This window comes from Chrysochloris asiatica, unplaced genomic scaffold (assembly GCF_000296735.1).
Source record: "Chrysochloris asiatica unplaced genomic scaffold, ChrAsi1.0 scaffold00025, whole genome shotgun sequence".
NCBI lineage: Eukaryota > Metazoa > Chordata > Mammalia > Afrosoricida > Chrysochloridae > Chrysochloris > Chrysochloris asiatica.
The window spans coordinates 7,941,393-7,967,797 of NW_006408543.1; the positions used below are offsets into that span (position 1 = coordinate 7,941,393).

The following is a 26,405-nucleotide window of genomic DNA, read 5'->3' on the forward strand; positions in this document are numbered from 1 at the left end:
GGCCCCGCCCCCGGCGCTCGGCTCCGCACACGGGCGGCGCGTGCGTCGGGCGGCCGTTGGAGCCTGTCACCGGCGCCGCGGGCGCGCTCCCGGGGAGGAGGAGCGTGTGCGTTTCCGTAATGAGGCGCTGCGTGGTCAGTTACACAACCCCGGACGTTGGCGGCCGAGCTCGCGAAAGCCGGTGTCCAGGTTCTAAGTCTGTCTCGGAGACGTCGCTGACTGTTTGCCTGGGGAGCCAGGCCGGGGAGACTGGAGGGCAGAAGGGATTTAAAATCTACACTTGCCGAGCGTCTGTAATTCAGAACTGTCGGTCAGTGCCGCTTTCCCTGACAGCCTAGGCCAGCACAAAGCATCCTGCTACCTTGAGCAGGTAATCCGACACCTGGTAACTGGCCCCCGAGTTTGTCTGAAAGGATTTCATAAAAACTCCGCGTTGGATGCATCCTAAAGTAGAGTGACCTTTGAGTTTTATTAAAGGTGGCTCCGAGTCAGAAGAATGAATGACATGGGAGAAGGGATTGGAAAGCTGGTCCCCAAACTGCTATCACCGAAGTGTTTGGACCCTTGACTTGGAAAGCTGAGCATAGGGCTCCAAACCTCCGAGCAAGTGCTATCAGACACGGTGCTGAATTTGCCCCAATTAAGTAGTTGGAGCGTCTGCAGAAGCCATGTGTTTACATGAACAGAAAGCGTGTTGTTTTAAGTCCAGTCAATTCCAACTCAGTGAAGCTGTGTAGGTTTTCTGAGGAGCAGCTGGTGGATTTGAACTGCCAGCCTTGTGGTTCACAGCCCCTTGCTCATCCTACAGTTACACACCAGGAGTCCATTTAGCTATATTTAGGTATTTTGACTACCTAAAACAAAATTTCCTTTTTATCATGGTGATTTTAGGGAGTATGTTTTGCAACTTGTAAGAGGGAGCTTTGCATGATGATCAAGACTGTTTGTCGCCGTGGCCCGGGAAGTGAGGGACTTGGCTAATGAGAATTCATTTACCATTAAAGTCATTCATTTCCCTGAACACAAGACAGCTTACTGAATGGCCTTGGTTGGAGGTTATTTTAAAGAGTTTGTTCTCTAGTATGTCACAGCACTTCATGCATAAAAGCCGTTATAAATATTTGATGGTAGGATGGCCTGTTTCCTCAGACTTGTTTTGTGGTCAACTCTCCCCCTTCCTTGTGCTTGTGGTTTGAACTCATTACCAAAGACAAGCTAAATAGTGTGTGGTCAACTCTGCATGTCCCAAGTTCAAATTTGAAATAAATTTGCATCCTCAGAACTGACAGAACACCAGGTTGATTCTACCATGTGAAGAAATCAGGGCAGGTTCATTGCTAAAATGAGTTCGTGTTTAAGTGTGTGGACTGTGGTAGATAGCCCATTCGGTGTTTTCTCTGATTTGACCCTGGCCATGAAAGTGTACACTGCAGTTTCGCTCCCACGGCCCTTGGCTTGGAAGAAGCTGCGAGGCCTCTGCTGTGCCTGAGCCCCAGGCTATTACCTGAAGTTCTTATAAAAGTGTGCAGAGTTCTGCTTCCTTGTTAGTGGAGCTTAGTTGTTAAGTGCCGTCGAGTTGGTTCCTACCCATAGCGACCCTGTGTAAGCTGGTGACCTTGCAGTTCAAACGGCTTTGCAATCTGATGCATTAACCCACAGCGCCACACCAGGACTCTAGTTTAGCTGGGGCCAACTTAGATTTTATGTGTTCCTTTTGCTTGTATGCCATCTTCCTTTCATTTCTAACCATAACATTATGGTGGGCATCTTTTCAATGGAACAACAGCTAGGGCAATTTATGGAGTAGTATGTAAAGTAAAATCCTTCTGTGTGTGAAGTCTTATTAGACACAAAAGAGTCCAGAGTCACAGCTGAACCGGCTTTTTGCTTTTTTTTTTTTTTTTGAGATACAGGTTCACCCTTGTTGAGTGTGCGGTTCGCTGGCTTCAGCTCTGGTAGGCAGCACCACTCTGTTTCCAGAACCTTTTCATTGCTGTGAAAAGTAGCCCTGTACCTGAGAGTAGTCACTTTCCCCTCCCCCTCTGTCCAGCCCCTGGCCGTCATTGGAATCAGACATCATGTGACCTTTTGTGACTTGTTTCTTGCATTTTGTTGGGTTTTCCAGGCTCATCCGTATTGCTGCATCTCTTCATTCCTTTTTATGGCTGAATAGTACAGATACTACCCTTCTAGGTTTTCTTTTTGGCCAGTCAGAAAAGTAAGGTCTAAATAAGTTGAACATGTTCTTAATTCATCACCTTACCTTTTGAATATTTTCCTTGGATATTGTTGTCTAGTCAGTTCCTACTCATAGCAACCCTGTATATGGTTTCCAAGGCTTTAAATCTTCGAGGGAGCGAGAAAACCTCACCTGTCTCCCACACAGCGGTTGGCAGGCTTGAACTGTGGTTCGCAGTCCAGTGCTTTAGTATGGAGCCACGTGCTTCCTCTCCCTAATTAATAGTTTTTCTGTGTTAGAACATGCAAATTCAGAGTTGTTCTCCATAGAAGAAAGATGACACTTTCTGCTCCTACCTACAAAAGATTTAAAACTTCAGAGACCCGGGTCCCTATGAATTGGAACCAACTGCTCACCACTTAACTAAGTGGTGGTGGTGGTGTGCCGTGGAGTTGGTTCTGACTCATAGCGACCCTGCACAGGGTTTCCAAGGCTGTAAAGCCATATCTTTCTCCCATGAAACGGCTGGTAGTTGCAAACTGCTGACCTTGACGTTAGCAGACCGATTTGTAACCACTACACTACCAGAGCTCTTTCCAACTGTTAAGTAGGGATGCTGATAATAAAAGCAAAGCAATTAAAATTAATTTTGAGAGGAATTGTTAAGTGCTGTAGAGTTGGTTCAAACTCACAGTGACCCTATATAGGGTTTCTGAGGCTTTACAGTGACTGGTGGGCTCAAACTGCTAACCTTGTGATTTGCAGTTCCACAAAGGCTTTAAAATCTTGGGTTTCATGTAGCTAAAAATTGTAACCTTCACTCTTGCTGTTGACATATTTATTATAGTCTGTTAGACTGTCTACAAAAGTACTTTGTGCTGGACTGAGCAAAACATCTCTAGAAAACCATTGTTGGTAAGTGCCGTCGAGTCGATTGCAACCCTGTATAGGGTTTCTGAGGAGCAGCTGATTAAAATCATAAATTGGAAAAAAGCAGGCTAAAAATTTTCTTAGTTGTGTAGATTTATAAAGTTCAGGCTCAACAAAACTTGTCAGTCCTGACCATGTTTTACTCCTCTCTGGGCTTTTCAGTTCTTCCGTTTGTACCATTGAGGTCAACTTCCAAAAATGTAGTCACTGAAAACCCTAAACCCTATGGAAGCACAGTTCAGTTTTTACATACATGGGGTCACCATGAGTTAAGTTGACTTGATGACAGTTGGCTTTTGTCACTTAATTAGATGACTCCTCAGTTTGTTATACTGTTGGGGCTTGTATGTTGCTTTGGTGCTAGAAGCTTTGCTTCCACTCTTTGAACACTCAGGGCTGCCCAGGGTGGACAGGCTTCACTGGCACTTTCAGACTCATGTAGACTATGAAGAAGGACTTGGTGATCTGCTTTAGAAAAAAAATGGATACGTGGAAGGAAACCTTATGATTGGCAGAGGGACTTGGTCTGCTAACGCCTCCAAAGATGAGCCCCTCTTACTGAAAGGCATTGCAATACCACTGGGGAAGGAAGAGGAGCCGATCATAATGAGGTGGATGAAGTCAAGTTTTCAGGACCTTTATTTGCATGTGTGGCATGAGTCAAATGAGAAGAAACAACTGCAGACATCTGTTAATATTTGGAATGTATGAAGTATAAATTTAGGAAAACTGGAAGTTCTCAAAACTGCAGTGGGATGCTTGTGGGTAAATGTATCCTAGGGTTGGCATTGGCCATTTAGTAGGAAGGCTAGATTGAGGAAGGGGGTGGTCATATTCGTTGTCCAAAAGAGCGAGCGTTTCAAGACCTAACACCCATGCAGTGGTAGGAGAATATCCATACACCTGCAAGGAAGACCAGGTAATAGGGCTGTTGTTACGTGCCGTCGAGTCAGTTCTGACTCATAGCTAACCTGTATAGGGTTTCCAAGGAGTGCCTGGTGCCATACCAGAACTCCAAATATGGCTATTAGGCCATTTTATATATTAATCGTTTATACCAAAGATGAAGACATTTGAAGATTTTCCCAGCTTCTGCAATCTGAAATCGTTCAAACATGCAATCAAGATGCATTGGTAATTACAGGTGATTGGAATGTGAATGTTGGAAACAAAGAAGGATCAGCTGTTGGAAAATAATGGCCTTTGTGGTAGAAGTGACGCCAGGGATCACAGGTTACAATCTTGCAAGGTGAATGACCTAGACAGTAGAAATGCCTTTCTCAACAACGTAAATGCAACTAGATACACTCACCTCACTAGATGGAATACCCAGGAATCAAATGGGCTACATCTGCGGAAAGAAATTATAGAGAAGCTCAATCATCACCAGTCAGAACAAGACCAGGGGCCAACTGCAGGGACTGGGGAGGGTGGGAGACCAAACTGGATCGGAGTGGAGTCTGGAGCTTGATCTTGGGCTAATAGATTGGTTGATGTACAGTCATCTCAAGAGGTAGTCTGTGATCAAGAACCAGTGGCACTGAAGGAGGAAGTCCAAAGAGTACTGACGCTGCACTGCCTGGCCAGCCGCCTAGAGGAGATCGTCTTTGTGCCCGTTCCAAAGCAAGGAGATCCAGCAGAATGTGGGGAATAACAAAAAATAGCATTGCTATCACACGCAGATGATTTTGCAGAAAATAATGCAAAAATGGATGTAACCGTGCAGTGATGGGGAACTGCCAGAAATTCACCCCAGATTCTGGGGTAAGTTACTAGACTGCTAACCACAAGTCAACTGTTCGAGCCCACCAGCCGCTCCTCGGAAAATCCTGTATAGGGTCGCTATGAGGCGGAACCAACCTGGTGACACTTACCAGTAACATCAGATGGATCTAGGTTGAAAGCAGAGAATACCAGAAAGATGTTTACCTATGTTTTATTGACTATGCAAAGGCATTTGACTGTGTGGATAACAAGCTGAATAATATTACAAAGAATGGGAATTCCAGAATCCTTTAATTGTGCTCATGTGGAACCTGTACACAGACCAAGAGTAATTGTTCAAACAGAACAAGGGAATACTGCGTGGTTTCTAATCAGAAAAAGTGTGCGTCATGATTGTGTGCTGAGCAAATAACCCAAGACGACACGAAGAAGAACCTGGCTTCAAGATTAGAGAAAGCCTCACTAACAACCTGTGCTGTGCAGCTAACACAACTTTGTACGCTAAAACAATGAGAACTTGAAGCGCTTGATCAAAGCCCACAGCCTGCAGTATGGATTGTACCTCAGTGTAAAGAAAACAGTCCTCACAACTGGACCAATAAACAGAGAAAAGATTAAAGTCAAGGCTTTCATTTTACTTCATTCCACAGCCAACATCTGTGCAAACGTCAGTCATTAAATGTAGTGCAATGATCAAATCTGCTGCAAAGGATCTCTTTAAAAGTCACTGGCGGGCGGGTGGGGAACTAAAGTGTGCCTGACCCACAGTATGGTATTTGTGTGTGTGTACCTTGTCTTTGTGCAAAAACTAGGAAACAAAGGATACAGAAGAATTGATGCCTTTGAGTTCTTCCATGGACTATCAGAAATCATAACAAGTCTGAAAGATGTGCAGCTAGAATGCTCCTTAGAAGTGTGGATGGCGAGGCTTCCTCTCCTATACTTTGGATCTAGAAGGACCAGTCCCTGGAGGAAGGACACCATGTGTGGTAAAGTAGGTCAGCAAAAGAGAGGAAGATGCACACGGAGTTGGATTCACACCGTGGCTGCAATAATGAACTCCTCAGACATAGCAACAATTCTAAGGTTGCTGCTGGACTGGGAAGTTGTACACAGGTTGGTAGGAGTTTGAATCAACTCAGTGGTACCTCACAGATTAAAACAAAACCAAAAAAGACTTGCCATAGTGGTCCCATTGTGTCAGTGGAGGACTTTGTTCTGAGGGATTTTCAGTGGCTGGTTTTTGTAAGTAGGTCTGCCAAGCCTGCCTTCCAAGCTTCCTCGCAGGGGAAGCAAACTTCAAGCCTTTTCTTAATTAGCCAATCATGTTAATGGTTTTGCAGCATCCAGGGCTCTGCCTTGAGTCCAAGTGAACTTGTCAGCAACTGAACAAGAGAAATGCCACAAGGATCGATTCCCATCACGCTACAGCTGAGAAGGCCCCCGAGGGGTCTTGGCAGCCATGTCCCTGATGGAGCCTATAGTGCTGCCTGGGGCTCGGCTCCAGCCAGACCAGACAGAATCCTAGTCATGTTATAGCCTCTTTAATCATTGATATGTGACCCCTAGAGCTGTAAATTGATCGTGCAACATGTTTTAGATTTTATGGCTACTTTGGAGTCCTAGTGTGGCACTATAGGATAAGCACTGGACTGCTATCCACAAGGTCATTGGTTGAAACCCACCAGCCACTCCTCAGAAACACTCTGTACAGGCTTGCTATGAGTCAGAGCCAACTCCTTCAGTCTCAAAAAAATTCATTTGATGTCAATTTGTTGTGTGCCATCAACTCGGTTCCGACTCATAACAACCCTGTGTAGGGTTTCTGAGAGCGGCTGGGAGGGTGGAACTGCTGACCTTGCAGTTGGTTACCAGTCTGGTGTTTATCCACAGCAGTATTTATCCTTACAGCAATACTGCAGCTAAACACTGAAGAATTTGGCAAAGCTAGTGACTATAACATCACTGGCAGCGTGAAAACAACAGTGCGTACTTGTTGCACAGGCAGTGTGTCATTGCAGTTGGATAATCTGGCAGCCCTGAGGTGAGGGGATGGGGGTGGCACAGAGCGGTAAACCACACTGTTGTGGACTCTCTTGGGACTCACTGCGCCCCGTAGAAGACAAAGTTAGAGCTAGCTATTCCATGGGGTTTCCAAAGCTGTCAGTCTTTACGGAAGTACAGCTCTTTCTCTGGGACAGGAAATACTGCCCTGTCCTGTGCTGTCCATTATTCTGCTTGAGCCTGGCCCCGCTGCCGCTGTGCCTGCCCATGTCATTGGGGGTCTTGCTGACTCTCCACTTTAGGAAGCATGGTAGCCTTCTCCAGGGACTTGTGATGTGCCATGGAGTCGGTTCCGACTCATAATGACCCTGTACAGGGTTTCTGAGGCTATAAATCTTTACAGGATCAGAAAGCCTCATCTTTCTCCCACGGAACAGCTGGTAGTTTCAAACTGCTGACCTTGCGGTTCGCAGCCCAATTCGTAACCACTAGGCTACCAGAGCTCCTTCTCCAGTGACTAGAAGGTTCAAAAAGGAAATTAGCATCGAGTTTTAGTCTTTTAGATGGTATTGATAAATGTAAGCTGGGCTTTTGAAAATTTGTTTTTGTTGTTATAACTACAGGGGTATTATTAATAAAAATAATATACTTCTGCTGAAATGCACACAGATTTTTAAGACAGTCATTTGGTGTCACCTCTGAGGGTTCACCGTCCTCCCTAGTGATGCCACTGCCCCCTAGTGGCAAAATCTGCTTCTGAAGGTCAGCTCTTCTGCCCTACCTGCAAGTGCTGTTAGGTGTCTCTGAATTGGTTCTGACCCATTAGGACCCTGTGTTCAACAGAACAAAACAAAGGCATGTGCCGGATTCCTAGCGAGTAGGTCCATGTTTGTAGAAAGCATTTCTGTTGCTTGCTTTTTGAAGCCTGCTTAAATTAAGGTCAGGGTGTTTGAAGACTGGGACACTTAGGGTCATAATTAACACAGATGGTTAAACGTTCTGGTGCTAGCCAAAAGGTTGATGGTTCAAACCCACCCAACAGCTTTGTGGAAGACAGCAAGAAAACCCCATGGGGCAGTCTCTCTGTCACATGAGGTTTCTATGAATTGAAATTGACTAGAACAGCCCCTGACAACTGAAACCCTTAACAGACTGAGGTTAGCAAAACTGATGGCAGCAAACCTTTATCTTTTACTTAACTCCTGCGCTGTGTCTCCCAACCTCACAGCATCTTCTTACAAAATCAAAGCCTCTTCAGATTTCTAATCCTAGACAGGAGGAGGAACCCAGTAAGTGAAGTACGTACAGTGTCAACGTTTTCCACCACAGAAACTGTGAGACCCATATGAAATTCCATGCCGATTAATAAGTAAGCCTGTGCTTATTTTGCATATGGGGTAATGCACCCCTACTCCCGTTAACTATTTTGTTCTTTCTCAACTCACTTTTGCTACTACCTGTGGGTGAGCAAGAGTGATCATTTATCATGGTAAAATATCAAGAATTTGAACAAAATATTTGCCAGTGAGTTGTATTTTATTTGATGGCACAGTGGGTTGAACATTGATCTGCTAACCGAAAGGTTGATAGTTGAAGCCTACCGGCCACTCTGTGGGAGAAAGACATGGCTGTCTGGCAGTGGGTCTATGTGGAATCTATAAAATGAGTTGTTGGCATAGGGGATCCCTAAAATCATTTTCCACTCCTTGTAGCTGTAGGGTTCCTTAGTGTGTGTGGCACTATAGAATAAGCACTGGACTGCTAACCACAAGGTATGTGGCCCAAGCCCACCACCTGCTCCTCAGAAACCCTACACAAGATTGCTTGAGACGGAAACGACTAGATTGCAGTGGGTGTGTGCAAAAATACAGACTGTTTGAAAGCTGTGAATGAATTGATCGTCCTATTACAATGATTCATAGCGCATGCCCTGTTTTGAGTGCGTTTGTTAGAATTTGTGTGCTCGAGTTTGGGCCATTTGGTCTGATGGTTCTTGTGCGTCCAGCAAGAATGTTCATGAGCTCTGGACTCACCAGATGACAGCTTTGGTTAGAAGTCCCCAACACAGCCACGCAAGTACAATGCTATGTATTCTTAGCTCTGTTACAAACCAGAATTCTGAGATTTGCATTTAATTGCCTTGCCTCGCTCAGGTGTGTGATAATCATGATCATAAACTTAATAGCATTGCTTTAGAAGAACCTTTTTCACTGGAACTTGTCATATGGCTTGTGTGTCCCTTTGAAATCATCAAGAGATGTCATCATTACCTGTTGCTGTAGGATACCATAGAGTTGATTCCAACTCACAGTGACCCTGGAGGACAGACAACTGTCAATTGTTGTGTCACCGAGCCCCTTTCCTTAGTTACTTAGTGCCGCTCTCCTAGAAATGCTGGGGGGGGACATGATAATGAACAGACACGTATTTTCTCATAGTTTAGACCAGTGGAGTCTTGGTATGGCACCGTATGATAAGCACTGGACTTCTAACCTGAAGGTTGGCAGTTCAAATCCACCAGCTGTTTGTGGAAAACCCTATTCAGGTTAGCCATGAATCGGATCGGACTCAATAGCACCTTACTAACTAACTAACAAGGAGAGCCCTGTGAACTCAGGGCTGCTTACGGAGGCTGCTCTGTGGACCTGGGCCTTGTCGCTTCAGCTCCTGTTTCTGAGAGCTGGCGATCTTCATGTGGTGTGGCTTCCTCCCCATCGGCTTGCTTTAAAACCCAAGCGGATATGACCTCGCTAGCATCAGAAACACTGTTCCCAAATGGAATAGAGTGTGCTAAGAACTTTTAAGAAAACAGCATTACAAAAGTGAAACGCACATGAATGAATACTTTTCATTACTATGGGGTTTTTGTTGTTGATTTTTAACAAAAATAGCAAAAGGGAAAACTCATTCATACATACTGGTCTAGAATGGAATGAATTACAATCACTGTTCTGTTGTCAGGTCCATTTTCCACTCAGTTTGGTCTGCCCTGGGTGACAGTAGAACTGACCCGTAGGGTTTCCTAGGCTGTTGTCGTTGCGACAAATTATTAGCTCTTCCATGGAGCCAGTGGGTGGATTTGAACTGCCAACCTTTCAGTTTATCGGTAAGTGCTCAACCATTGTACCACCCAAACTCCTTATTTGTCTTGTTGTTATTAAGTGCCGTCAAGTTGGTTCTAAGTCATAGCAACCCCAAATAGGGCTTCAAAGGAAGTGGCTGGCGGGTTTGAACCCCTGCCCCCTATGGTTAGTGGCATAACTGGGACACCATACAGTTCTGTCCTGTTTGATTGAAACTTCTGAAGGTGTGTCCTTTTATGGAATTCAGACAAAATGGCCAGGAGCATTGGGTGCTTGGTGACCTTGTCCCTTTGGCTCCTTCCGGCAGTGGGGCTGAGTTTTTCTCTGTCGGTGTTTATTTCCTGACGTTTTGTTGTTGCATACTTCATGACCCTCTTCATAGTGGCTATGCCCTGGTTTAAGTTCTCCCTGCAGTTGTGTTACAGTTTTTAAAGTCTGTCCACACCATGCCCTTATTGTCTCTACTCTCTCCCACCCTTTAAAGTCCGCTGAGTAAGATTCTGACAAGACAGACTGGCTTTCTCCTGTCATCTAGACAATCTCTTCTTTGCAAAGTGTTTCTCATTCTCTAAATATGGGACTTGTCCACATTTTGGTTTCAGACCCATCTTCTGTCTCTACTTACTTAATTTCCTATACTGTGTATCTGGCTACCTCCTGAGAAAATGTCTCACAAATATCTCATATCAAATGGAACTCTACCTAGGGCTTCCCTGCTAGTCATCCCTTCCCTCGCTGTCTTTCATCAGCAGATGACACCACTCACATCTAAGCCAGCAGGAAATGTAGATGGCATCCTTGACAATGCTGTCCTTCTCTGGCCCCCAGCCTAATCCATTACCCAGCCATAAAGACCTACTGGAAAAGGCCACCTTATTTAGTAGCAAATCCCATTGTTCAGTAATCTCACTTGTGTCCGAATTTGTTTCTTGTTTCAAATAATTTCTAGGAGAGCATAATCCTGTTTTCTTTTAGTAAAATCCCGTCAAAGAATAGAAAACTGTGTGTGAAGGCCAGGTGGAAACTCTTAGATTTCCTGCACCACACTGTCTTCTTAGCTGCAGCTACTCAACTCCTCCAGGCAAAATTCGAGCCTCAGGCCCTCACTAAACAAACAAGCGTGGCTGTCCACTAAAGCTTGATGCACAGAAAATGAGTAGCTGACCTCTGATGAATTGTGTTACTGTTGTTGTTGAGTGCCGGCGAGTCGGTTCTCATCCATAGCGAACCCTGTAGAGGGTTTCCAAGGAGCAGCTGGGTGAGCTTGTAACCACCGTCGGTGTGACTCAAATGACCTTGCAGTCCAGCGCATTAACCCACAGCGCCACCCTTTTACTTAACGTCTAAGTCTTCATCATCTTAATGCCTCTCTGCGCCTTTGACTTTTGCACATGCTGGTACTAGAAGTGAGAATATTCCCTGTCTGCCTGCCCTCCATAGAATGTAAGCTACTCGAGGGCAGGGGCTTTGCTGCTGCCAGTTACACTCGCTCCTAGAACACACAGTTCATGCCTGCTGGACACCACGAGATGGACTCTCACTTGTGCCTTCTTTGTGACATATCACCATGGCGGCCTGCTCAGCACCAGTGATTATCAGCATTGGAGGAGAAATGGGGGAGGGCAGGGAACCCTGAGAAGAAATCAGCTGATTACAGAATAGTTGTAATTGATGGTCTCCTTTTTTTATTAACATGTCTAGCTATTTTGTCTTAATGCCTCTTTATCCATCTGTGTATAGTTATTGTTCATCTATAAATGGATAACCTTGGATGTTTTAGGTCTCATTTCTTTCTCGTGTCAAACAAGAAGAGGCAGCAGAGTTTAACAGTTAAGCTTCACAGACCTTGGAGTCAGACTTCTTGAGTCCACACCTAACCAGTTACAAGCTCGTTAACCCTCAACAAGTCTCTTGACCTCCATTGTGCATTGTTTTTTTTTCTCCTCTGTAAAAGTAGCCCACTTCATGGGGTGGTAGTGAGGATTTGATGACATGTGCAGTGATGTTAAATGCCTGTGTTGTCCGTATTCAGTAAAATATTTACTGTTATTTTGTGATTCATTGTAGTGACTATAGCGTTTTCTTGACTGAAGATAGGGAAGAAGTCTATTCAATATTGTTCACCAGCACATCAATTCAAGGCATCAATTCGAGGGTCTTCCTTATTCATTGCCAGCTCTAGTATGCATGTGGTGGTGGTTGTGTGCCACCGAGTCAGTTCCAACTCATAGCAACCCTGTATCGGGTTTCCAAGACTGTACATCTATCTTCCTGCCAGCAGAAAGCCTCATTTTTCTCCTCCAGTGTGGCTGGTAGATTAGAATTCCTGGCCTCTTGGTTAGCAGCCCCACTCATAATCCACGACACTGTCATTGCATAGGTCAGGCCCACCTTAGTCCTCAGAGTGACACCTTTGCCCTTTGAGAAGAACGCATATCATTCTGTTTGCAGGACATTTGCCTAATACAGTTGATTTCTTGGCTGCTGCTTCCATGAATAATGGTTGTGGATCCAAGTAAAATTAAATCTGTAATAATTTAAATATTGTTTTACGTTTATGATGATATTGCTAATTGGTGCAGTTGTGAAGGGTTCGGTTCCTTTTGTTGAGTTGTAATCCAGACTGAAGGCTTCAAATTATCTTCACTTCAGCGAGCAGAGTTGTGGCGTATGCATATCACAGGTGGTTAATGAGTCTTCCTCCAGTTTTCTGATGTGTGGTTTCAGCTGAGATTTGTCTGCAGTGATGATCCCTCATTCCACATCTTCTCAATCTGGCTTGAATCTGCAACCATATTTGAGTTATCTTCTGAAAGCTTTTACTTGCTGTGATGTTCATTAGTGTTGTTGTTGATGTTAAGTGTCATCAAGTTAGTTCCACCTCACAGCCACCCTGTATAGGGTTTCTGAGGAGCGGCTAGTGAGTTTGAACTATTGCTCTATGGTACCACACCAGGACTCCATATTAATGATACTGTTCTTTAATTTCCACATCCTCTTGGATCCCCTTTCTTTGAAATGGACATAAGTATGAATCTCTTCCCGTCAGTTGGCTGTGTCCAACTTTCTTGGCATAGACGAGTAAGCATTTCTAGCATTGCCCTAGTTTATTTTGAAATAGCCCTTCCTGGAGCCTTGGTTTTTTTTGTGTTTTGTTTTGTTTTTTTTGGCAATTCCTTCAATTCGATACAATTCGTTTTTGGTCGTATGCTGTCTCTTAAGATGATTTGAGTGTTAGCCATTTCTTTTTGGTATGGTGACAGTGTTGTGTGTACCTTCCATCTCCTTCTTATCTCATTGTGATGCTTCCTGCATTGTTCAATTGCTTGAAGACGGAATTTTTTTCTTCAGTACTTAGTCTTTAGTATGTTAAATCTGTTGTTGAGATGGTCTCTAAATTCTCAAGATTATACTTAGGTTCTTGTGAACTTGTTTTAATTTTCTTCATGTTCAATTTGAACTTGCGTTCAGTCACTGGCCTTTTTCAAACATGTCGAACATCTCCATCATCTCTTTCCACAGATAGAATGAAATTGATTCCTGTGTGTTCTATCTGGTGAGATCCACATGTATAATTATAATTGCATTGTAATGTTATTGAAAAATGTATTTGCAATGAATAAGTAGTTGATCTTGCAAAATTCTCTCATGCATTCCTCTGACATGGTTTCTATCACCAAGGCCGTATTTCCCAATTGCACCTATTATACTTTGTTTGCAGTTTTTGCATTTGCAATCAGCAGTAATGCTAGTGCATCTTGACTGCATGTTGTATCAGTTTCCAACTGCAGAAGTGGGTAAATTTAAGAACATCAGTTGCATTCTATTTGGCATTAGTGGTTGGTACATAAATGTGAGTGATAGGCTCATTAACTGGTCTTGCTTGTTGGAGTATATTATCTCCAGCAGTGTTGTGCTTCAGGATAGATCTTGAAATACTCTTTCTGACAGTATGATGCCTTTCCTCTTCAGTTTGTCATTCCCAACATGGTTGTTTTGTTAATTGCCATCAATGCCGGCCGACTCAAAGCAATCCTGTATAGTGTTTCCAAGGCATTAAGTCTTCACAGGAGAAGAAAGCCTCATCTTTCTTCCACAGGACTACTAGTGAGCTCAAACGGCTGACCGTGTCCGCAGTCCAGTGCAACAATACAGATTTGAAATGGCCAATGTCAGCTCACTAATGCCTAGAAGGTATGCGGGGGTGGGTGGGGGGTTCAAAATGTTCATGAAAAGGCAATGGAATTTTTCCATGAACTTTTTGAAGCCCTTTCATATTTATCTTTAATTCAAATTGAATCTTTATCTGTGGAAAGAGATGATAAGAGAATCTCAGTATCATCAGAATGATGCCAGTGGCTGAATGCACACTAGATAGACCATGTTTCACTTTTAACAACTTCCAGTTTTCCTAGATTCATCATTTACACAGCCCTCATTCAAATTATTGATGGTCATATTTTGAGTGCCTTCCAGTCTGAGGGGTTCATCTTCCAGCAATCCATCAGACAGTGTGTGCTGCTGCTATTCCGAAGGCTTGTCACTGACCAGTTGTTTTAGAAGTAGAGTGCCTGGTCTTTCTTCCTGTCACTCTTATTCTGCAAGTGCTCCAGAAACCTGTCCATGGAGGTGAACCTGAAATACCCGTGTCAGTAGCTTCTTCCAGCATCGTAGCAACGGTGCAGCCACCACAGGAAAGCAAACAGCGGACAAGTAGTGGAGTAGAAGAAGAGAAGGGCATAAAGTTGGAAAGGCTTGTATTTTCTCTTTTTCTTTGCTGAGAATGACTGGCTGCATATTGGCCGCTGGAATGAAGGACCGTACATATGGCCTCTGTCTTTCCGTTGGGTTCTCGGTGACTCTCCGCTCAGAATACACGCAAACAGAAATACCGTTTTTTTTTTGGGTAGGATTTTGATTTATGTTTGTGTTTTTGTTTAAACACTGGTGGAAAGGTGTGTAAAAATGGTTTGGGGGTGACATCTGACCTCCTAACTTCACATGAGGGAAAGAAAGTAAAGACCAACAGCCCAAGACTGTTTCCTTCCTAAAGGTGGAGATCACATGCCTCCATCATCCAATCTTGGCAGTGGCCACGCAGAACTCACAGACAATACTCACAGTTATGGGGGTGGGGGGTGGGGATGGAGGACCAGCTATAGTTCAGGATCAGAAAAAAATCAGGACAGCTTGTTTTCAGCAGTACCTTTAGGCAGCTCTCTCTGGCCTCTGCCCGGCAAGTGTCCCCAGTGAATGCCAGGAGGTTACCATACACACACACACACACACTCACACACACACACACACCACGAGCAGCAAGCCTCCTGCCCACAGACACTCAGCTCTCTCGCTCCACACCGTCTCCAGTACAGCAGCTGTGCACTGTCTCCTGAGGTGAGAAGGTTCTCGGTGCAGGGATCCTGAGTCCCAAGGATGGGCTCCATCCTTGGCGCTTCTTTCTTGATGGTCATGAGGGTCTCCTTTCCCCCTATGAGGTGGCCCATTTTATGCCAAGCAGGATGGCAGAAATGTCCGCTCTTCTTGTTAGGGTTCTGTCTGCCTTGTTGACAAGCTCTTCATTTGCACAGTCCCACACAGTCATTTGGTGGTTGTGACTAGAAGGGCCATGTTCAGTAACTCATTCCACCACCAAACAATGGGAGTAAGGGCTGGACGAGCCAGGCTGCTTAATGTTATGATGTCACTTCTCTTTTTGTTACATAACTTGGGTGTCAAGTAGTGAAATGCTGTTGCCCCTAGGCATTTTCCCTCTAGGGTAAGAGACAAGAACAGCACATTCAGAACCTAACAATAGATAGCATCAAGAACCCGACTTTGGGCCCAGGCTCCTCAGAGAATAGACTGGATTAAAAGGAGGAGGAAGGGAGGAAGCTCATGCTTACTAAATAGTTCCCTCCAGGCACTCTCGGGGAGTCCTGGTGTGACGCTGTGGGTCAGTGCTCCAGACTGCAAAGCCGTTTGAACTGCAAGGTCAGTGGTTCAAGCTCACCAGCTACTCCTTGGAAACCCTATTACAGGGTTGCTATGGGTCAGAATTGACTCGACGGCACTTTACAAGAAGGCACTCGGGCTAAACAGACTGGTTGGGAAATAGAGGACATGTGCAAAGGGAACAAGACTGGGTCTGTTCAAATGGGACCCCGAAGATCCAGTTGGAGTGAAGTGCACTGCCCTTGAAAGGTCTGCCCCCGGGTGAAATGATAAGCACATGTTTTCTGTGCTTTTTCTCCTTGCAGCATTACTGGACAGGGAACAGAGTTGTTGTGGTCTTTTAGATTTGAAATATTAATGCGAAGACTAAGTTGATGGCCCTAACATTAAGGGAAGTGGGATACAGGAGATGGATCCTGGAGCTCAATCTTCATGTTTGTTAACCTGCTGGATTTGCGATGCTATAAAGCATACGAGAATGCTGTACATTCTTTAGACAGCTGTTCATTGAGAGCTAACCAGGTGCAGACTTTAACACATCTCTGGGGTACATACAGAGATCAAAGTTGACCAGCCTCCCTGTCTTCGTATGGCTTGCATTCTGCTGGGAGAGGCTGGCAGGAATCATATCGCTGTATTTGTCCATTGTAGTGAGAAGAAATTGCATGAGTAAGGGCCATCAGGGATAGGGTCGGTGGGCTATGGAGCCTGGAGGCAATAGCATTGTGACGAACAAGAAGACCGGCCAGGTAGAAACTAGATAGGACTATGGGAGGCCGAATCAGCATGGTGTTCCTGGGGGGCTCACCAGGAAGGTCCACTGGGTTTGGCATGGGCATTTGTGGTGACCTTCAAGAAGAAATGGGATTTCTTCAGATTTTAAGAGATTAAGGAGGAAGAGGGTGGGGGGCTGTGAGGAAGTTGAGGTGTGGGAGCTATTAAATGCCCTGTTCAGAAGCTTATCCTGAAAACAGTGTTGGTTGTTTCAGTGGACATTGTTACTCAGCTAAGACAATCAATCTTATGACCTGTTTCAGATGAAAAGAAAGATATTGAACATGAGACGGTGGTTGAAGAGCAGATCATTGGGGAGAACTCCCCTCCGGACTACTCCGAGTACATGACAGGAAAAAAGCTCCCTCCTGGGGGGATCCCGGGCATCGACCTCTCAGATCCCAAACAACTGGCAGAATTCGCTCGGTAAGTTTTAAGAATGATTTCTTCCTGTTGGAAAACGTGAGTTTGAGCCACCGGTAGAGAATTTTGGGCACCCAAGTCACAGTGGTGGTTTGTATTTCTGAAAATCAAAGTGGTCCCCTGTCTTTTAGTAGTAATTATGCTATTCATGTGACCACAAGCTGAAGGAAAATACTCTCTTAATTTCGTAATTGGCATAACTTGTGGATGGATAAACTGGCACATCATTTTTTTTGAAATGGGTCCTCCTGTCAACCACAGGATGGGTTTCCTTGTTTCCTGTTTCAGCCTGTCTTCTATCAAGCTCTGGGGGGTCATTCATAAAAGGTGGCATAACAGGATGAGACTAAACTCTCGTGGCTGGGAGCCTGTGACTGTCCACGGTGTGCCGTCAGGACCCTTTCTGTCTTGGCAGTGAGGTCTCACCATGAGGTGGGATGATCTACACGTTGTTTTGTCTTAACGTGACTTAACAAAAACATTGATGGCCCTGTCCAGCTAAGAAAAGTTTTTGAATAGTAGGCAAGAGTCTGTGTGATCAGAGCTTTAAGTCGAGAGACTTGCTTCTCTCGGTTTCCTGAGCTGGACTGGTGAGGCTATACCCAGAGGTGGGAGAGAGCTAGAGCTATTGAACCAAAGTTACTGAAGGTCCGAGCTGCAATTGTGGTACCAAGGTGGTGAAGGATTGGATGTGATAGAGATTACAGAAGGTAGATGGGAGGTTTAGAGTGGAACTGGCTGACTAGAAGGAGAGGAGACAATAGGTGGAATCAGAAACGGCACTAGAAGCTTCATTCCCTGGGCGGTGAGGCGAACTTGGAGAAGGTGCTGTTTAGGGGTCAGAAAGGCTGTGTTTGGTTTTAGATGATAGTAGAAGACCTGAGTTGGAATTTGAGGTGTTTTTGTTAGGAAATGAAATAGGGCTAAAGTCATATGGTGAGGGGCAGTTAATTCCATGGAAGTGGTAAAATCTTTTCATGGGAAGGTTATGGAGAGAAAAGCCACTTGTATTCTGAGAGGAAGAGCATCCCCAAACCACAAAGGCCCAAGAGAGAAGGAATACAGCTCTCGTGATTTCGACGGTGGAGCCAAGGGTTAAGGAAAGCTACTGAAGAGAGCAGGGACTGGTGTATGAGCCTGAGATGTCTTGGCCCTTGGCATGGCTCACCTTCACTGGAGGGGGCAAGGGGGCAGCTGATAAGAGAGCTTGTCCCCAATTCCTCTGCACAGGAAGTTTGGGGTGTTTCAGCCCTGACCTCAGGGCACATGTCACTGGTGTATACTAGGAACCTCTGTTTATTTCCTAAGTGATCTTCTTTCTCTAGATCCAGGGCTTCCTTAGCCCGTCCTCCTGAGGAAGTGGACCATACACACATACACACACACACACCATATACAGGGACTGGGACCAGGGGCCAGAGGTCATTTGTAAAATTTCAAAACAACCAAGGATGAAGAACATAAAAGCTGTCAGGCTGAAACTTCTTGGATAGCAGTGCAGGGAGGGGCTTCAAAAAGTTCATGGGAAAATGGACCTCGCAGATTCAAAAAATATGGTGTGCTCCATTAAGATTTCAGAGGAAAAAATACTGTACACAAAGAATTCTGTCTGCAGCAACGCGATCAGTCCAGTCAATTCAAAGGTAAACTAAGGATAATTTTAAGACACCCAAGGTGTGGCGCTTTGGGATAATGCACTAGACTGAAAGGTCGGCATTTCAAACTCAACATTTGTTCCTCAGAAACCCTGTGAGTCAGAATTGGCTCACCAGCATTTAACTACAGAAGGCACTGTAGGGTCAGCACTAGACTGTGAACCACCAGGTCAGCAGTTCAAACCCACCAGCTCCTCAGAAACCAGGGTCGTCTTTGAGTTAGAAACAACTCCATGACACCTAACAACAAACACAGTGCCTTAGGAAATGCATTCAACCACACGGTCAGTGGTCCAAACTTACTAGCTGCTCCCCAGAAACCCTACATAGGGTAGCTATGAGTCGGAACCAATTCGAGGACACTTAATAACAGCAGGGATTTATTTTACATTGCATACACCCCTTCCAAGGAGCTTGCTTCAGATACCCCGAAAAAACGATGTGCATCCACAGGAAATCCTCCTGAGTCTTACAGAGCAAAGAAACCAAGAAGCCAGGCATGCAGCAAGCTGGGAAGGCCGTTAGAGCCTCTGGGCCTGGCAGGGTTCTCCCAGAAGTCAGTTTTACTCTGTAGTGAGTAGATGAGTGCAAAGTTAGAAGATCTTGATGGCATGGACACTATCTAAAAAAGCAAAGGCAGTCACAGGTGAGTCATGATTTGGGGCAGTGTTTAAAGAGAGAAATCTCATTTGGCCGGACTCTGGAAAATGTTCTTTTTGGTTGTTGTTCAGTGCTGTGGAGTTGGTTCTGACTCATGGTGACCCTGTATAGGGTTTCCAAGGTGGGTTTGAACTGGCTAGTAGTCCAATACGTGTCCTACAGTGCCACGCCAAGACATCATTTAAAATAAATGTAAGATAGCATATTGTAGGGGGGACCCTGTTCTGGTGGCGTTTCCACATTTGACCTCCTGGGCCCCAAATGTGAGCATCAAGTTGGGTGGAACAGGGGAAAGGTCTCTGAGAATGTGAAAGTTGGGTGTTTGCACCTACCCTGTACCTTTGAATTTTCACAAACAATTGTGAAGCCATTTCCACAGCCAACCATGTGTAGCACGTTTCAGTGGGCTCTTCACTGTGAAATAACAGTTCTTAATTGGCCAGATTGCAATTTGGTTTTTTGATTTGTAAATTGTTATTTGAGTGGATATGTATACTATATAAATATATGAAATGCCATGATTGTTTTTCAAACTCTGATCCAGCCTCCAGGTGGCGCAGTGTCACCATGATTCTTGACCTACCTAGAATCTGTGAGCGCAGACCAAAACTCTAGGATGTCTTGGTATTTAAGATAACAGGAGCTAGTTTCAGAGCACTGTATGCAGTAAGTGCTTAGAAAATATTTGCTAACTGATGTAGTGGTCCTCCAATTACAAGAAAGACAAGAGTGTCTTCGGGGTTGGGGTGGGAGAGGATACCAGATTGAAAATACTGTTAGAAAATTTAGACTCGAAAACCAGGAGTGTCTCAACTGCCCTTTATAGGGGTCAGGTAGAGCAAGCCAAGGACACGCGAAGTCTGTTTCAGAGATTGCTTCTTGATGTTGTTGTCATTTTTTAATAGTTTTCCTAGGAACTCTTAATTTCTCACCCCTCTTTCTTTTAAAGAACAAATTCTCTTTGTCTCTCTCCCCCCGTACTCCCCTCTCTGCCAAAAACTGTTATAAGGATGAAACAGTATGAAATTGAAAAGGGTGGAATAGAGCCCCTGGCCCTCCTCCCCAAACCAGTGCTGACAGTGTCTTGTGATCCTTTGTAGAGAAATTTTATACTTCTGGGGCCAAAAGTATCGCTACTAGGATTCCTGTCTATACATGCCCAGGTTTATGCCAGACAAAACATGTGTGGCCTATCTTGGTACTCAGTGGATTGTTGGAGATAATGAACCTGTTTTCATCTCCTAAGGGTGTCTTTCTCCCCCCCCCCCCAAAAATAAATAAATAAATAAAAACCGTTCCAATCAAAACTGGCTTCCCAGGGACTCTGCTGGGCCAGCTCAAGGCACAGAGATCAGCTCAAACGTTTTGTTTTTTGTTTTTGTTTTGGGGGGAGAGGGAAGTAGCACTCCAAAAGTCATCTTAATAGATTTTCTTGATGGATGTGAGACTTATCACATGGCTTTATTATGAAGAAATTTTTATGATTGAAAAATGCATTAGTGAGAAAAGGGCCAGAAATGTTGCACCAAGATTTGTTTTCTCTCCCCATCACAAGCATGCACTTACTCATTCTTTCCAGGTGACTGTCCTGTGCCTGTTTCATTGGGAAACTCTCTAACCCCTGATCTTGCCCCTACAGATTTCTTTTTTTTTTTTTTAAAAAAAGCTTTTATTGTGAATTGAGTGATAGTTTACATTGGAGAACATCGAATTTACACTCATCCTATCGTATTTTGTTTCAATGCAATGATGACCATTCCCTCCATGCATCATCTTTCAACAGTATTTGCTTCTATTCCCTTTGTTTTTTGCTCTGTGTATGTGTGTGTGATGTACACAAAAAGACTCAAGAATATGTAATTATTTAAACAACCCAAGGACACATTCTGCAGTTCTGCCTCCAGGCTGCCAGCACACAGCCTTTCTGTTTCCAAGAGTCTGGAGTTCTTAGCTACTCTCTCCTTATCATCTCTGGTGTTACTGCTTCTCCAGTTAGGGTCCCACAGTCTGCTCATGCTCTTCTCCCTTGATGGTCCTAGGGTCCTCTGTTCCTGGGATGTAAGTTTAACTACTCCCCCCTAGATGTTACAAAACTTCTACAATTACAGTTGTCACAACACAATTAGGCACGATAACAATTACTCACTACTGAATATTCAGATTTCTTTTTGTTTCCAAAACTAAGAGAATATTAAAAGTTAATACAACTGCCCAAATTGCTCTTTTGAAGTGGTGTGAATGGAAGAGCACAGGATTCTTTGGGGAAAGGGTTAGAGAGATGGAAATGCTGCCTTTCAGAAGGGAAATGATCTAGATAAAGGAGATGTGGAGAAATAGAGTCTTTGTGTTTTGATACATTTGTGTAATAAAGGTTTCTATGATTTTGTAGTGATACTTTTTGGTTTACTTTCATTTACCAATACATCTCTTTTTTAAAAACCCTGTCCTGTATCTTGTTTTCGAATAGTATGTCTTAAAGAGCCTTTTCAGTATGAACTGGAGCCGTATTTTTGGTCTCTTTTTTAAACTGCTCTCTAGGAATAGTTTGTCGCTGTGGGTTAATGTGCTGGATTGCCAAGTAGGTTTCAATTGCAAGGTTGGTGGTTCAAGCCCACTAGCCACTCCTTGAAAACCCGATACAGGGTTGCTATGGGTCAGAAACGACTCAGCGACCCTAAACTACAACATAGGAATACCTTGCCTTGCTCCAGTCTAAGAGACTCATTGGTGGTTTGGGTGACAGAGTTTGCATTGGAATCTCATAGCTAGCTCACAGTGTCCTCTAGGATACACTGATGTACTCCTCTGAGACTAGACAGCCTGTCTGAGCATCAGGGGCCTCATCTGTGAAATGGGAAGCACAGGCCACACTCCTAGGTTCTCGGTGAGCGCTAGTTGTCACATCCTCCCCCCCCCCCTTTATAAAATAGTTGATTTATGCCCATTAAGTCTGCCCACTCCTACAAACCTACAAATCCATCTCTCTCTCTCTCTCTTTTTTTTGGTAAGAATGAAGCCAAGAAAAATTAAAGAAGACGATGCTCCAAGGACAATCGCTTGCCCTCACAAAGTAAGTCATGCGGGGTCCAATGCTGACTACACTGATAATGGATGCAGTCTTAGGATCATAATAAGAAACTTGCATTTTTATTTCCATCTTCATAATTGAGATATAAAGTAAGGAACTTAAATCTTTGGTCTCCTAAGTCAAGAGACTGCATTCTGCCATGTAATGTTTGTTGTTTTGCAAAGATCACTTAAATGCAAATGATGTGACATTGAATTGCTCTAGTAAGTGTGTTATGATCACTGTGTAAGTCAGTCTTGTGACTTTGGATATGTCTTTGCTGTGAACTCTATGGGGCTGTAGATGTTGCTCAAACAATCCTCATGAGATGCTAGCATTTTCTTCACCGTGTTCTTAATTTACCCTGTTAATTGTATAGGAAGAGCAGTGAACTGTTTTCAAATGTGGGTCATCTACATTGAAGGTATTGATTGAGATCTGTTTTCAAACTTAGTTGGATTTAAAAAAAACAAAGTACCGCCTACATGCGAAGACAGAAAAGGGGTGGGGGGTGCGGCACTGTGAAGGGACTGCAGACTGTTCCGAATCCCCTTGGGAGAGGGTAAACTTAGATGGCTGATCTCATGTCCCATGACTGTGATGACTGTGCACTTGCCGGCTGTCGTGTGGCGGCGATCTTGGACTGGCCCACAGTAAATAAGCATTTGAAAACAGTTCCTCCTCCTGTTAGTGCCTGTCCTCTGGCTGCTCCGTCTCTTGTTGTTTGTTTGTTTCAATTCCATTTGCCAAATGGAAGCTCCGGCTAGAGGTCAGGGTGAAAAGCCTGTGAACCTGTCCGTGGTTGGCTTGTGCTGTCCTGCTGTGCGATCATCCCCCGGTCACTCCATTTCTGGGCAACAACTGCAGAAGAAATTGAGGCCCTGCTCCTCTGGTACCACCTCCATCTGCCTCGGTCCACTCTGCATAAAGAGTCAGCTGGCTGCTGCTTCCTTTCCTAGTGTCTCACAAAATCAATTTCTTCTGTAGTTGCCATTCCTTGGAGACCCTCTTGCTTCTTTCTCTGTCAAGAAGGGGAAAGAGGCAGAGAAGAGGGAGCACTGGGCGATGGAGAGTGACAGCCCAGAGTGTGGGCCCACCTAAGGTAGTGGTGGCCTCAGCCTTTTAACTCCATTTCTGTATCGGTGCTTCTGCTACTGCATTTGGGGGACATACTGGGGTGAGGCAGCCGGGGTGTAGCTGGGAGCCAGCGTGTGTGGGGTTCTAATCCTGGTAGGTGTGACCTTGGGCAGATCTACAGAAAGCCGTCTTGAAGCCTCAGTTTTCTCATCTGTAAACAAGGGGTGTGCATTGAATGATAGGACCTGGCTCAGCTGTCTGGTGGTGGTTGTGTTAAATCATCATATCTCAAGATGTTCACTGCACAGGGAAAATGGGATTGAGCAGGTCAGGTCCCGGAGCTACCGGAGGGGAACTGTATGGAGCTGCAGGGGTTGGGTGGGCCCGGGAGGGGGTGTAAGGGTTTGTGCGTGGTTAGTGTGCTGTCTGTCATGAGAGCCACTAAGCGTCTCTCTGTTTCAAGGGCTGCACAAAGATGTTCAGGGACAACTCGGCCATGAGGAAGCATCTGCATACCCACGGTCCCCGAGTCCACGTCTGTGCAGAATGTGGCAAAGCTTTTGTCGAGAGCTCAAAGCTAAAACGGCACCAACTGGTTCATACTGGAGAGAAGCCCTTTCAGGTAGAGCTGGACTCCCTCTCTCCCCTTGCAGCCCTTCGGGTGCCCACGCCCCACTGATGACAGTGGTAGGGCTGCTTTCCTTAGTGAGAGGCGGTGGGCTGGGAGAGCCAGGCGCTCCTCTTCTGTGTGTTGTCTCTGTTGGGGTGTTCATGGAGTGGGCTTTACCACACCAGCCGCGTGGCCCCTGCCAGTTCCCGTGTGGTTTGTTGTAGTTAATGAACCAAAAGCAAACCGCTGCTGTCAAGTCTGTCCCGACGTACAGCGACTCTTTAGGACAGACTCGAACAGCTCCTGGGGCAGACCTTTCCTGAGGTTAGCAGCCCAGTTAGCAGCTTAACCCACTGCGTCACAAACGGGGCCGTCCTTGAACCACCTTGTCGTTACTGAATTACCACTGTGTGCTAGACAGGGATTTCTGACAGTGTATCATGTCCTCCGAGTAAATAGAAATGATCTTTTACCTTGATTTTAGAAAACCCAAAAATAAAAGAACAGATAGTGAGGTGGCTAGTAAATCGAATGTTCTTTTGGGTAGCCAACATTAGAAAGCCTCTCCCAGCATATTTATATTGTACTATTAGGAACTCCTGATGTGGACCAGTTAGATAAGCCGTGGACTGTCAGTTCAAACCCACCAGCCACTCTTTGGAAACCCTATACAGGGTCACTGTGAGTCGGAACTGACCTTCATGAGTTTAGGGAAATCCTTGCCAGTTTGCCATGTTTCTCTTTTGTTGCATTTAAACAGTCCTTAAGGGCTTTCCACTGATTCTAGAATTTACCTTAGAAAGTTCACCCAGGGCAGGGAGGGACAGTGTTTGGACAGACCAGTAGGCCCTTCTCCATCTAGCAGGGGGTCCCAGCCCCTGGGGGTCTGTGGTAGTTGCCAAGTGGGTTGACCTGTGGTCTTTCCTCGACAGTGCACATTCGAAGGCTGTGGGAAGCGTTTCTCACTGGACTTCAATTTGCGCACGCACGTGCGAATCCACACCGGAGACAGGCCCTATGTGTGCCCCTTCGATGGTTGTAATAAGAAGTTTGCTCAGTCAACTAACCTGAAGTCTCACATCTTAACACATGCTAAGGCCAAAAACAACCAGTGAGCGGAAAAGAGGAGAGCAAGCCCCCTTCTCAGCCTCGAGAATCCTCTTGCAGAGCGTGGTTGGGAGTACAAACACCTCTCCTTTGTATAGTGTTTCTAGGAAAGAATTTTAAAAAAAAATGAATCCTACACACCTAAGGGACATGTTTTGATAAAGTAGTAAAAATTTAAAAACAGAAAACAAACTTTAATAAGATGACATTGCGGAGATGCTCTATCTTGCTCTGTAATCTCGTTTCCAAACCACGGTGTTTTTGTAAAGTGCGGTCCCACCAGGAGGACAATTCATGAACTTCGCATCAAAAGACAATTCTTTATACAACAGTGCTAAAAATGGGACTTCTTTTCACATTCTTATAAATATGAAGCTCACCTGTTGCTTACAATTTTTTTAATTTTGTATTTTCCAAGTGTGCATATTGTACACTTTTTGGGGATATGCTTAGTAATGCTATGTGTGATTTTTCTGGAGGTTGATAACTTTGCTTGCAGTAGATTTTCTTTAAAAGAATGGGCAGTTACATGCATACTTCAAAAGTATTTTTCCTGTACAAAAAAAAGTTATATAGGTTTTGTTTGCTATCTTAATTTTGGTTGTATTCTTTGATGTTAACACATTTTGTATAATTGTATCGTATAGCTGTATTGAATCATGTAGTATCAAATATTAGATGTGATTTAATAGTGTTAATCAATTTAAACCCATTCTAGTCACCTTTTTTTTTTTTCCCAAAAAATACTGCCAGATGCTGATGTTGAGTGTAATTTCTTTGCCTGTTCAGTTACAGAAAGTGGTGCTCAGTTGTAGAATGTATTGTACCTTTTAACACCTAATGTGTACATCGCGTGTAACAGAAAGGTCAACAATAAATCGGCGATCCTGAACAAGGAATATGGCAGAACAAGATATGTAAGCACAGTCTTACTTGCTTTTGTTGTCCAGAATAATTCTAATTCTTGAGCCTCCCAGAAATTGGAAGCTAAATAAAGCAACTCAAGTTTCCTTTATTTTGCACTCAATTACGGTGATTTGTGGCTAAAGTGATGCATGGATATGTGAATACTTCCCACGTAAGTTGAAAGAAAGTAGGGAACAGGGCTCCTGAGATAAAAGGATCTACCTCAGAGCACCCCACACTGGGTCCAGCCCAT

At 44.6% G+C, this 26,405-nt stretch overlaps 1 protein-coding gene across 1 annotated transcript in view; it reads left to right on the plus strand.

Annotated features, from left to right (window-relative positions):
• YY1 (YY1 transcription factor) overlaps nucleotides 1–26,138 on the plus strand; it is a 27,374-nt gene extending 1,236 nt beyond the window's left edge. The window contains exons 2-5 of the mRNA XM_006839524.1: nucleotides 16,911–17,073; nucleotides 22,395–22,455; nucleotides 23,993–24,151; nucleotides 25,072–26,138. Of these exons, the coding sequence (XP_006839587.1) occupies nucleotides 16,911–17,073; nucleotides 22,395–22,455; nucleotides 23,993–24,151; nucleotides 25,072–25,254 (566 nt within the window). The 3' untranslated portion in view covers nucleotides 25,255–26,138. The remainder of the gene's footprint in view (nucleotides 1–16,910; nucleotides 17,074–22,394; nucleotides 22,456–23,992; nucleotides 24,152–25,071) is intronic.
• The last annotated feature ends 267 nt before the right edge of the window (nucleotides 26,139–26,405 follow it).